The 12500-nt window shown below is 43.6% G+C and overlaps 1 protein-coding gene across 10 annotated transcripts in view; it reads left to right on the top strand.

Moving 5' to 3' along the window:
• Positions 1-12500, top strand: part of limch1b (LIM and calponin homology domains 1b) — a 161407-nt gene that overhangs the window by 87761 nt on the left and 61146 nt on the right. For all 10 annotated transcript variants that reach the window (XM_083786082.1, XM_083786090.1, XM_083786083.1 and 7 more), the window contains one exon: positions 11947-11977. In XM_083786082.1, coding sequence (XP_083642208.1) covers positions 11947-11977 — 31 coding nt within the window. The remainder of the gene's footprint in view (positions 1-11946; positions 11978-12500) is intronic.

The following is a 12500-nucleotide window of genomic DNA, read 5'->3' as shown; positions in this document are numbered from 1 at the left end:
GATCCAGTCTTCTCCATGTATGGCTATCCAGGGTTTTATGAGGTCAGTGTTGTGATCTTCATAGACAGCCATATATGGTGGCGTGACGGACGGACGGATTGACTGACAGATTTTGCAGGTTTTCATAGTAATCTGCGACCTATGGTCGGAATTATTGTCTCCACCAGGCCGAAGGCATGGTGAGAGAGTATGTTTTGCACTCCGTCCATGTGTGTGTGAGTGAGTGAGTCTGTGTGTCCGTCCGTCCGTCTGTGAACAGATAATCTCCGGTCAATGCCAAATTGTGCACACACACTCCTTGGATACCAATGATGAACCTCTGCCCCACATTTTCCAGAACGGCCTGTTATAGCGCCACCAGGAGGCCGACTTTTGAAAAAATATTATATTCTGTCCAAAAATCATGGAAATCGTTACACACTATCTCTATAGTCATGTGTTCAAGTCAAGATGGATCTGTCCGATATTTCATATTCCATCCTAATTGCCAATTGGCTAACATTGGCTTTCAAAGTTTGGACGGTTTTGAACAAAAAGCCTCAAATCATGAACGCAGTGTGCAATTTACATACTCTTTCACAGACTTTCCTACTAGGCTGAGGATTATACCCCACCCTTTTCTCATTGGCCTGTTATAGCGCCACCAACAGGTGGCTTTTTGCAAAACACATTTTTGGAACAAAATGCCTCAAATCGTCCAATTTCCATCCAAGGCGTAAGAAGAAATGGCACCCTTTTCACATTGGCCTATTATAGCGCCACCAGGAGGCCACAACCTGACCTGCCCTGGTGGAGACCTGTGCCCAGAGGGGCACTTTAGAGGGCAGCACAGGGCCATAAAATTGGACCCCGTCCGAAACGGGACCGATGATATCTGAACCGAACCACTAGGGAAACATTGGAAACAAACTGCTTTGCGTTTCACCTCGCTCACTCAATGATTGCATTAATGTAGACAGAATGATAGTTTGTGTTGATTTGATTTGATTTTGGCAAGAAGCACTGGGGGCTTATACGAGGCCTCTACCTATGTAAAATACAATAAAGACATTATAACAAGATTAATAATTAATAACAAAATAATTCCCAGAAGACATGATTGCCGTATATAAAAAATAATATATAAAATCTACAACATGATTCAAACATACTTGATGATCTAAGACACGATTAGAGACGAGAAGAGAATACAAACTATGATAATTAAGTAATTTGGTCAATCAGAACAACCTTCAGTTTGTTCTTAAACAAGTTCAGAGAAGAAAGTTGTAAACCAGTAGAATATTTGTCCCAAAGTGTAGTTAGTAGTTAGGGGGGGGGGGTTAGTAGCCTGTCTAGTGTTGTATTTGTGGACTTGAGAATTGAGGATTTGTTTGAAAGCAATTACTAATTGTGTGGTCCTGTCACTATGAGCTAAGAGCTGAAACATCTGCCCTCCGTGGCCACGCATGCAGCGATGGAAACGGCTCCATGTCCAAGTGAAGGGGCAGTACTCCAGATGGAGGGTGGACAAAAGAGAAAAAGTGCCCTTCTGGGCACAGGTCTCCACCAGGATAGGAATGTAGGACATTGCAGCTTGCCTTCATCTGGTGGTTGGATAAAAGGGCAACAAAAGTAAATTATCCACAGATCCATGCAGTTAGAGGTAAAAACAGTTTTCGGCCAGTTATAGCGCCACCTTGAGGCTGAGTTGAAATTGTTCATGTGGCATTTCGTCCTCGGCCTAGTGGGAATGTGCGTGCACAATTTCACGGAAATCACGCGATGTGTTCATGATTTGCAGCATTTTGTTTGAAACTGAGCACTCCTATGAACTTTGGAAGCCAATCTTAACCAATCAGGATGGAGTCTGAGAAATCTGAAAGGTGTACTGTGCAAAAACTTGTTTTGCACAAAGCGGCCTCCTGGTGGCGCTATAACAGGCCGTTCTGGAAAGTTTGGGGCAGAGGTTCATCGATGGCATCCAGGGAGTGTGTGTGCTAAATTTGGCATCGACCGGGTTAACGGTGGCCGAGATTAGCTGCTTACGGACACACACGGACGGACACACGGACGGACGGAGTGCAAAACATACTCTCCCCCCATGCCTTCGGCCTGGTGGAGACAATGAGAGAGTTATAGGCTAGTGGGGCTACAGGGGTTGGGGAGAGAAGATGGAGGCATATACCCGAATGAATGTGTAAAACATAATGTTTACATCCAAGTCATTTTATGCTCATTAGGATGTAGTGAGTATTGGACACAGAACCATGTATTGCACTTCCCACATAATTGTGGCATCCTATATAGTAGGTTCACATTCCTCCACTCACGGTATTGTCCAAGACAGCAGAAGTGTTTTATAACCTTTTAAAACAGACAGAAAGGACCTCTAGGTATGCTCCCAATGAGCTCATACCATACCTTGTTGTTTTGTCTCATAAAGTGATGCTTGTAGAAAGGTAGCAGACAGTCAGACAGAGCAACGTGGCTCCTGTGTGTTGTTTGGTCAGTCGAGAGAACGAGAGGAGCAGTGTTGTTTTCATCGACTAAAACTAAGACGAAAAATGTTCGCCGACTACCTTTTTTCACTGAGGAAAACTAAATGGACACTAAATGAAAACTAAGCTATGATGACTAAAACTAAGACTAAATATACTGACAATTCCGTCAACAAATAAAAACTAGACTAAAATGTTAGGAAGGGACTAGTGGACAAGAAATCCAGTATACGTTATTTTACACTTGGTTGCATGCTGAAAATAGCCGATCTACAAGCTCACAACACGTCGCAGCATGACACGTTGTGAGCTTGTAGATAGGCTATTTTCAGCAAGCGTAAAATCAGTCATTACGATGGCATCAAGGCCCGCCAAAACACATTTAAGTCGACTAAATCAACTGTAGATTTAGTCTGATGTTTAGTCGACTAAAACTAGACTAACACTAAAACATTCCGGGTGACTAAAATGTGACTAAAACTAAATTAAAACTATTCAAGGGACTATGACTAAAACTAAAATCGAATTTACTGCCAAAAACAACACTGGAGAGGAGGAGACTTAACCCCATGCTGGTACTTTCACCTCTTGTCATGGTTGAATTGATGTTATTGGTGTAGAAACGAATTCTGCTGGGAAACAATAAGCACTTAAATGTGACTAAAATGTTCTTGAATCTGACTTCCATAGAATCAAATTGAATACTTTTATTGGCAGTTAAAAAAAATCACAACAATGTCACCCTTTAAAATACACCAAGGTGGATTATGCACCAAAAAGCCGAAGCTTGTTTCCATCGTGGTCCACTTTGAGCAACACGCAACAAGCTGTACAAGCAACCATAAACCAAATAAATATATAATATTTACATATATAGTTAGAAGCAATACAGTGGATTGCTCAGTGGCCTTGTGGTTAGAGTGTCCGCCCTGAGACTGGGAGGTCGGGGTTCAATCCCTGGCCGGGTCATACCAAAGACTCTAGGGTTATACTTCCCTCATCATTGAGGGTTGGATTGGGGTAAGTCCCTGCGACATACTAGCATCATGTCCAGGGGGTGTACTTGTACATCAAGCTGCCTCACGCTACAGAAACAGGAGATAGGCTCCTGCCCTATGAGCCTCATGGCTCTGCAGTCTGCAAGGCTACTTACTACTAATACAGTGGAGTAATCCAATGTAGTCAGAGGAGCAGAATTAAGTAAATGGTTTCCATAATTTGGGTGAGTTTATTGTGACACACCTAAGCCCTTGAGACACCCACCGGATCAGGCACGTGCACACATAGACATCAAAGCCCCTGCCCTTTTACCCCTTCTGTAAAACAACTGCCCATTAACCAGACCACGAATGCAGCATTTACTTTGGTGAAAGAAATGCAAATGCCCCTTGTTGTAGCCAATTTGATCATTTTATTCTGTGGTTAACTTGTGAAGTTGCTATGACAACCTGGGAATAGGTGGGTTCAGTCAATCACAGGCACAGCCTACTTGTATGTGTCACAGGTGCACGGCAGCAGGGATTTTGGGAAACGCCACAGGGAAGCCACACAGTTTTTCAACCGTGCGTGTTTTGTTTGTTTTCAGTTGTTTTTGAGTTATCCTTTGTTTATTTTGCATCACGAGTTATTGTTTAAGTTTAAGTACCCGGTTTATGTTATGCCATATCCACCCTGCAAGCAAAATAAAACCTTTTAAATGCACTCAACGAGACGACCTGATTTACTGTCATCATCACCACGCGTTGGAAAGAGCTTCACACCATATCCCTCACTGGCATCCTTTCTTAGAAAAGTTGCCTTTACATAAAGTTGAAAAACTAGCTTCCAAACAAAATCGTTTGAAGACGGATGGACACGGAACTGACGGAAGGACAGCGCCCCATTCAGTGCCTTCTTGCCGACTCATTCTTCACGCTACAACAGCCCGCAGTGGGACGCGGACCAAACATCAAAGCGACGGTGAGACTTTATTTATGAATGAATACAAGTTGCGGAAGGAGTGGCCTTCGCGCAACGGGATACAGGAAAATCCCGAGTAATTCTAAACAAAGACTCCGCCGATTGACAAACACAGATGAGTAACGTGGGGAATCAGGAAATGAATGCAGCCGTCAGTCAAACTGAAACGGAGAATGAACTTGCTAAAAGGCCCTCTAAACTCACGTATAAAGCACTGGAGGCAAAAATCATGTCATTGCAAAAGGAAAGAAATGCTGGATTGAAGCACTTGTGCAAAACCGCCAAGGAGTTGGATCAAATGATGGCTTCAAATGAAAATGCTTCCATCATACAAATCAAACATGAAATGGTGTGGAAATTGTGTGGGACAACTACAAGGTCACATGAATCATTAAAGCCTTTATTGCCTGATAATGAAATGTCTAAACAAACTGAATGGTTTCAGAGTCACATGCACAATGTAAATGAAATAATTGACAAAGTGGAAAAATGGGTGCTTGCGAACAGGGAGCAATGCACGCCCACACATGACGATGATGAATTCAATGATGTGTCAATCAATGCAAATAAGGCTGTGGATGGTCCAAATAACACTGATGGGTCAAATCATGCAAATGAGGTTGTGGGAAACAGTGGTTCAAATGACAATGAGGGGTCAAATCATGCAAATGAGGTTGTGTTCAATCATGGTTCTAATCACAATACTGTGTCACATGCAAATGAGGTTCTGAATATTAATGATGGTTCAAATAACAATGCTGTGTCAAATGGAAATGAGGATGTGGATAATATTGGGCCAAATGACAGTGTTTCTAATACTGGTAAATCAAATGTGTCACGTGGGAGCTCTAGACACTCTGTGTCTTCAACTGCCTCTGCATGCATCATGGCAGAGGCTGAAAGGGCTGCACTCCTGACTATGGAGGCTGCCTTAAAGGAAAAGCATGAGCTGGAAGCCATGGAGGAACAAATAAGGAAAAGAAAGGAATTGCTTGAACTGCAAAGTCAAATTGCTGCTCAGACAGCCAAGGTGACTGTCCTCAGGAACAGAGGGTCTGACATTGAAAGTAGAGTCACAGATGGAATGAATTCATATCTGTCAAAATCAAAGTCTGTTCTCAACCCCTCTGCTGTGCAATTTGTTCCACAAACCTCAAGCCGTCAATACAGTCTTCCACCAACAGGTGGCAGCAAAGCTGCAAACTCAACTCTATCACATCAGAACCCATACAACCAGTCCAATTCAGCCACAGGAGCTGCCAAAGCCATGCCATTACAGTCTCAGAAGCTGCAGGTGCCATACAGTATGTTCAATACTGCAGCCACAATGCCAATTGGAACAGGATCACAGCCCAAGGAAACCATTTCACAAAGAACCAGAACAAAACCATATGCTCCAAATCACAAACCAAGCATGCCTCAAAGGTTTCAGCAGTCATATTCCACTGCATATCCACCACAACAACAGAACCAAGTCAATGAGGAGGACAAAGACGGCATGCCACAAAGACCTCAACATCTACATCACACTGCATATCCACCACAGCAATCCAACCGACACAGTGAGAACCAAGACAATATTTTCACAATCATGCAAAAGCAAAATGACATCACAGCATTATTAGTGCAACAGCAATCTTCACTATCACTACCCCCCAGGGATATACCGATCTTTGATGGAAACCCTCTCGAGTACAACACGTTTGTTAGAGCCTTTGAACATGGAGTGGAAAGAAAAGCTGCTAGCAACGTGGACTGCTTATACTACCTGGAGCAGTACACTCGTGGGCAACCTAGAGAGCTGGTGAAGAGCTGTCAACACATGCCATCTGACAGGGGGTATCCGAAGGCCAGGATGCTTTTACATGAACGCTTTGGAAATGAGCAGAAAATAGCCACTGCATATATGGAGAGAGCAATTGGATGGGAACCTGTGAACTCAGAGGACGTCGAGGCTTTACAAGCATTTTCATTATTCCTACGCATCTGCTGTAATGCTATGGAGGACATCAGCTACATGTCAGAAATGAATATGCCATCTAACATACGTGCAATAATCATGAAGTTACCATACAAACTTAGAGAAAAATGGAGAAACATCGCTTTTGAGCATCAGGAGAAACGGCACCGGCAAGCAGGTTTCAGTGACTTTGTGAACTTTATGGAGAGACAAGTGGCTATTGCTTCTGACCCACTTTATGGAGACATTCAAGACACATCAGTCTCATTGTCAAAACTCAAGTTTGGAAGTAAAGCATCGCAGGGACGCATACAGGAGCAAGGAAGCAGCTTTGCTACGTCTGTGGCATCTGTTAACTCTGAAAATGAAAAAGAGAGAGACTTACCTGATAAGCCAACAAGAGGATCCTGTCTGATGTGTGACGAGGGCCACAGATTGGAAGTGTGCCCTCAGATGGAGAAGAAGCAGCATTGCGACAAAATTGACTTTCTAAAAAGGAAGGGTGCATGTTTTGGGTGTCTGTCTGTCGGGCACATAAGTTCACAGTGCCACAGTAGGTTGTCGTGCAATATATGTAACCTGAAACACCCTACCATTCTCCATATCCATGCAAAGGAATGGGAAGAAATAAGATCACAACAAGATGAAAACGGAATAAGTCAAGCCACTACTCCCAAGACTTGTGGTCATATAGGGGCCGGAGCACAGGATTGCGTCTTGTCTATTGTGCCTGTAAAGATCAGGGCAAAGAAAGGCAGTACAACTTTACAGACTTATGCATTCCTAGATCCCGGCAGTTCATCTACTTTCTGTTCTGAGCAACTGATGAGGAAGCTAAATGTGAGAGGAAGGACCACTAGATTCCTAATGAAAACAATGAACCAAGAAAGTTTTGTCAACAGTCATGTCATCTCAGGACTAGAGGTCGCTGCACTAAATGGTGACACCTACATTGAGCTGCCTGATGTATACACCCAAGGAAAGATGCCTGTGACTCGTGATAACATCCCACGGCAAGAAGACTTGTATGCTTGGCCATATCTGAACTCTGTGGAAATTCCTGCTATTGATGCTGAGGTGGAGCTGTTAATTGGAACTAACTCTCCAGAAGCAATAGAGCCATGGGAAGTGATAAACAGCAGGGGTAAAGGACCTTACGCTGTTAGAACTCTATTGGGATGGGTTGTCAACGGACCACTGAGAGGAGGCAATGAGAGTGGGATTAGCTGCCCCACAGTCACAGCCAACCGCATATCCATGGCTCGGATAGAGGAATTGCAGATGAAGCAAGACAATCATGACTTCAGTGAGAAATCAACAGAGGACAAGCAACAAATGCCCACACAATATTGCAAGCCCATGCACATTGCTGACACGTCAGCTGAACTCAAGAACGAACATTCCTGCTTGACGTTGCCTCTTGGAGAGGACAATGTTGTCATGCCCAACTACCACCACCCCGCTGAGCAAAGGGTCCTTGCTATAGGAGAAGCAAGAGACATCTCACACGGGAGGTACGTTGACACAAAAGGGAATCCAGCTGACGAGGCCTCTCATGGGGTGAAATTTGAACACCATCTCACTTGCAGTAGATTGATCCATGGCCCGGAGTTTCTTTCCAAAAGTGAAGAGGAACGGCCTATTTTCTATATTTCTATATTTTTATATTTTCTATATTCTATATTCTCTTTGTGGAAAAGGCTTAAGACCTCAGTTGTGTGTTTTCTCCAGCTGAGGAAGGCATTGCAGCTGTTGAGTCAAAAACGAAAAGAAATGCAAGCTTCTCTTTCCAGCACCGGATTTGAGACAACTCAACATAAGAACAAAGCAGAAGAGTACATGAAGAGGTTCAGGGCCACAATGGGTGGTCACACCTTATGTCCTGAAGATATTGACACAGCTGAAAGTGCCATCATTCAGTACTGCCTAATGGACAAGGTTTGTGATGAAATCACTGCTTTAAAAAGAGGAACATCTGGAGCGAGGAAAAGCAATCACACTCACCAACTTGATCCAGTGCTGAAACAAGGGAGCTTTGTCGCAGGAGACGTCGTCATGGTAGCTGAATCAAATGCGCCTCGTGGATCCTGGCTGTTGGGCAAGGTCCTGCAGACCTTTCCTGACAGACATGGACTTGTGCGGTCTGTGAAAGTCTGGACCAAGTACAACATCCTGGAGTGACCGATCACATGAAGACTAAAGACTGAAACCCATTCTCTACTACTGGGGTTACCAACCCTATTGGAGACACACATACATACACGAACATTATGAACATTGAACACTGACGTGGACTATTTATTTGGCTACAATGTTTTGTATTTGTTGAATTGTTATGTTTTCATACAGTAACAATTAGGGGCCGGAGTGTTGTAGCCAATTTGATCATTTTATTCTGTGGTTAACTTGTGAAGTTGCTATGACAACCTGGGAATAGGTGGGTTCAGTCAATCACAGGCACAGCCTACTTGTATGTGTCACAGGTGCACGGCAGCAGGGATTTTGGGAAACGCCACAGGGAAGCCACACAGTTTTTCAACCGTGCGTGTTTTGTTTGTTTTCAGTTGTTTTTGAGTTATCCTTTGTTTATTTTGCATCACGAGTTATTGTTTAAGTTTAAGTACCCGGTTTATGTTATGCCATATCCACCCTGCAAGCAAAATAAAACCTTTTAAATGCACTCAACGAGACGACCTGATTTACTGTCATCATCACCACGCGTTGGAAAGAGCTTCACACCATATCCCTCACTGGCATCCTTTCTTAGAAAAGTTGCCTTTACACCCCTCCCTCTCCTTTCTGTGCCATATACCGGAATTAGGCAGCATTCAGGAGAATTGCCTTTTCTTAAACTAATTTGTCTCAAAATCCATGTTGTACGCACCGCATCTCCAGTAAATACAGACTGCTGGGTTTGCGCCCCGAAAATATCTGATCTACAAGCTCTCAACTGCTATTTTCGCTATTTTTGTCCCAAAGTGCCCTCTTATGGGATTTCTGCCCCTGCCTCTCTAACACTCTCTGCACGTCCCTGCACCGGATCATTGACTTTGGTTATTAAAAGCTGTATTGGATAGTATAGAAGACGGAGAGACAGAGAGAGAAGTGTGAATGACACGGCCGGGGCCCTGAGACTGAGAGCTGCACTTCAACTCTTGGAACATTGTCATTACGTGGAGAGAGAGCGCCCGCCGAGTCCCCGCCGGGTGCTCTCCGCGTCACTGTGTGTGATTTTGAACAAACTGACGCGGTCATCGGCGAGAAAATAAGCACTCTCCGTTCTCATTTTGTTTAACAATTCCTCAAATTGTTTTTTTCCAGACTCGCCACTTCTAAAAACGCATCCTCTGGTTTCCCCCCCCCCCCCCCCTCCCACCGCCCTGCCTCATTCGATCCTCTCTTCTCTTAAGGTCCTTCTTCCTGTCTTTAACCCCTGGCCTACCATTCCTGGAAAAAACTGATTATTGCTAAAAATACAAACCTCCCGTTCACGGAATTAACGGAATGTCAATCAATGTCAGTTATCGGGGGTTCAATGGAGCAAAAATGAGCATTTTTTCGCTAATATCACTAATGTTGGATGTAATTTACCAGAAAACGGCCGAAATCCGCGTGATCGTGCGCTATCGTGCACGCGCACCGTCTCTATGTGCGTCGCTGTAAAAAATGTGATATTTTGCGATGTTTTGGGGTTGATTTGAGGTTAATTTGACTTAGTTATGAAAAATATAGCATTAGCTTAGCAATCCGGACCAGCCAAGCTAGTGACTAGGTTCAAAATACTACCGGATGTTGTTGATCGTTGAACCGGAAGTGACTTAGGAAGATTCGTCTATTTTGGCCAAAATCAGCATAATGGTGCGTTCCCGCCATCTGGTGGCAATTCGAGAGAATACACTAGCAATGAAAAAAATAAAAAAACATCTGTTCAAACCACCAGATCTTTCTATTAATGTTTAAATAATGAATTAGAAATATGCCAATTTGTTACCCAAACAAAAAAATTGGGATTGGTAGTCCAAGGGTTAATTTCTCTCATTTATTTCGCTTCTTCTTTGTCTAGTATACACGTACTTTTCTCTGTTTTTGGTTTGATCGATTGTCTACACTGACCTCTTGGGAACCTTGGCAGTTTTAGGAATGACAAAGTGTACTGTACTAGGAACTTGGTTTAACCCTGTCAACGCGAGGGTGTTTTATAAGAAGTGGAACCGCTCATATAGGAACACCAGTGTTCCAGTTTGATTGCACTGCAGCTCTCAGTCAATCCTCCTTCACAGCGAACAGAAATTGTTTTCTCGTGCACTTTTCTCTCTCTCTCTCTCTCTCTCTCTCTCTCTCTCTGTCTGTCTCCGTGTTGTTTACAGACGCCAGCTCTATCTTGGGGTCTGTTTTTTCGCCTGTTGATTTACAGCTTTTAAACGTTGAGAGCTGTCCTCATTTCAGACAAGAGTCTGTCATCATCATTCTCCTCTGTCTCTCTTTTCCTTCACATACTTTCTGTACACATCTGTGGAGCAGCCCCCCCGACCCCCCCACCTTGTGTCATTTCATGTATGTACAGTATGTATGTATGTATGTGTGTGTGTGTGTGTGTGTGTGTGTGTGTGTGTGTGTGTGTGTGTGTGTGTGTGTGTGTGTGTGTGTGTGTGTGTGTGTGTGTGTGTGTGTGTGTGTGTGTGTGTGTGTGTGTGTGTGTGTGTACAGTATGCATGTATGTATGTAAACCTCACGTGTCACTAGGCGTTCCACCGCGGAGGAAAGAAAGCCTGGTTTTCGTTCTATAAGCTCTCCCGTGTGATCCCAGTTCAGAAAAAAGGGGGAGAAAATAACCGGGTTCCGGTTGGTTTGTTCGCATTGCTTTTGTTCCCCCAAATAATGGAAATAAATGTGTTGAGTCTCGCTACGAGTTAGAATAAAAGATGGACATACAAAACCCATTATTATGTTACAAGGAACAAAACGATTATACCAAAACGAAATACATTTTAAAACAAGGGGAATCATTTTGGAAGTAATTTCCGTTCCGACCGGAGCAGATACGTGAAAATGGTATTGATCCCAGGCTGCGTGCGTGCATGCGTGCATGCAGTTTATGTACTACTGGATATTAATGTGTGTATACAGACAGTGCCTTTTCTCTGTCTGTCTAGCGTCTAGCTCTCTCCCTGTCTCCATGTTGAGACTGGTATGTGTGTGAATGGGCCTTGGATGAGTTGCAATTTGTAAGTAGCTCTGGCTGAGAGAGAGAGAGAGAGAGCATCTGCCTAACAGCTACACTTATATTAGATTGTTTTGTGAACAGTATAGGCTCTGGAGAGGTTGGAATAGGGTTAGTGTCCTTGCTCTTGTTAACGGTGTGCGTGAGAGTGAGACTGAATCGTCTTCCTTGTATTTGTTATTGTTTTGTTTTCTTAATGTGACATCGTTTCATCAATGATCATCAAGTCAACAAACTTTTTCTTCCACCCTCCACCCCCCCCCCCCCCTCTTCCTCTCATTCTCTCTCTGTCTCTCTCTATCTCTCTTCCTATATCTTCCTTCCAGGCCGACAGACTGCAGCAGAAGGCTGAAAAATGTAAGTGAAGCCTTCACACTACATATAATTAGTTAATTAGTGGTAGGATAATTAGTTCTTCTAACTGTGTTTGGATGCCTTGAATGCCCAAATACATAATAATTGTGGGGGTCCTTGACATGAAATAGCTTGAGCACCACTTGTGGTATATAAACTTCAGGTCAAGAGAGGCACGTGCACATGTCTTTATTCTTTGATTCTTTATCTCAAGGTATAGCCACATACGTTTTTAGAAAACATATTTAGAATTGGCCACAGGTCTTAATGGGTTAAGATCTCACTTGCTTTCTCTCTTTTGTGCCTTCAATCTGCCTTCAGTCTTATTTTAGTTTGAATGCCTTACTTGCAGGACAGAGTGAGCATCTTTAGTCGTAGACTCACCTTCAGGACAGAGTGAGCACCTTTAGTCGTAGGCTCACCTTCAGGACAGAGTGAGCATCTTTAGTCGTAGACTCACCTTCAGGACAGAGTGAGCATCTTTAGTCGTAGGCTCACCTTCAGGACAGAGTGAGCACCTTTAGTC

This window comes from Protomyctophum parallelum (assembly GCF_964188405.1).
Source record: "Protomyctophum parallelum genome assembly, chromosome: 16".
NCBI classification, from domain to species: domain Eukaryota; kingdom Metazoa; phylum Chordata; class Actinopteri; order Myctophiformes; family Myctophidae; genus Protomyctophum; species Protomyctophum parallelum.
The sequence above is the reverse complement of the archived record's forward strand: the minus strand, read 5'-3'. Positions and strand labels throughout refer to the sequence as shown.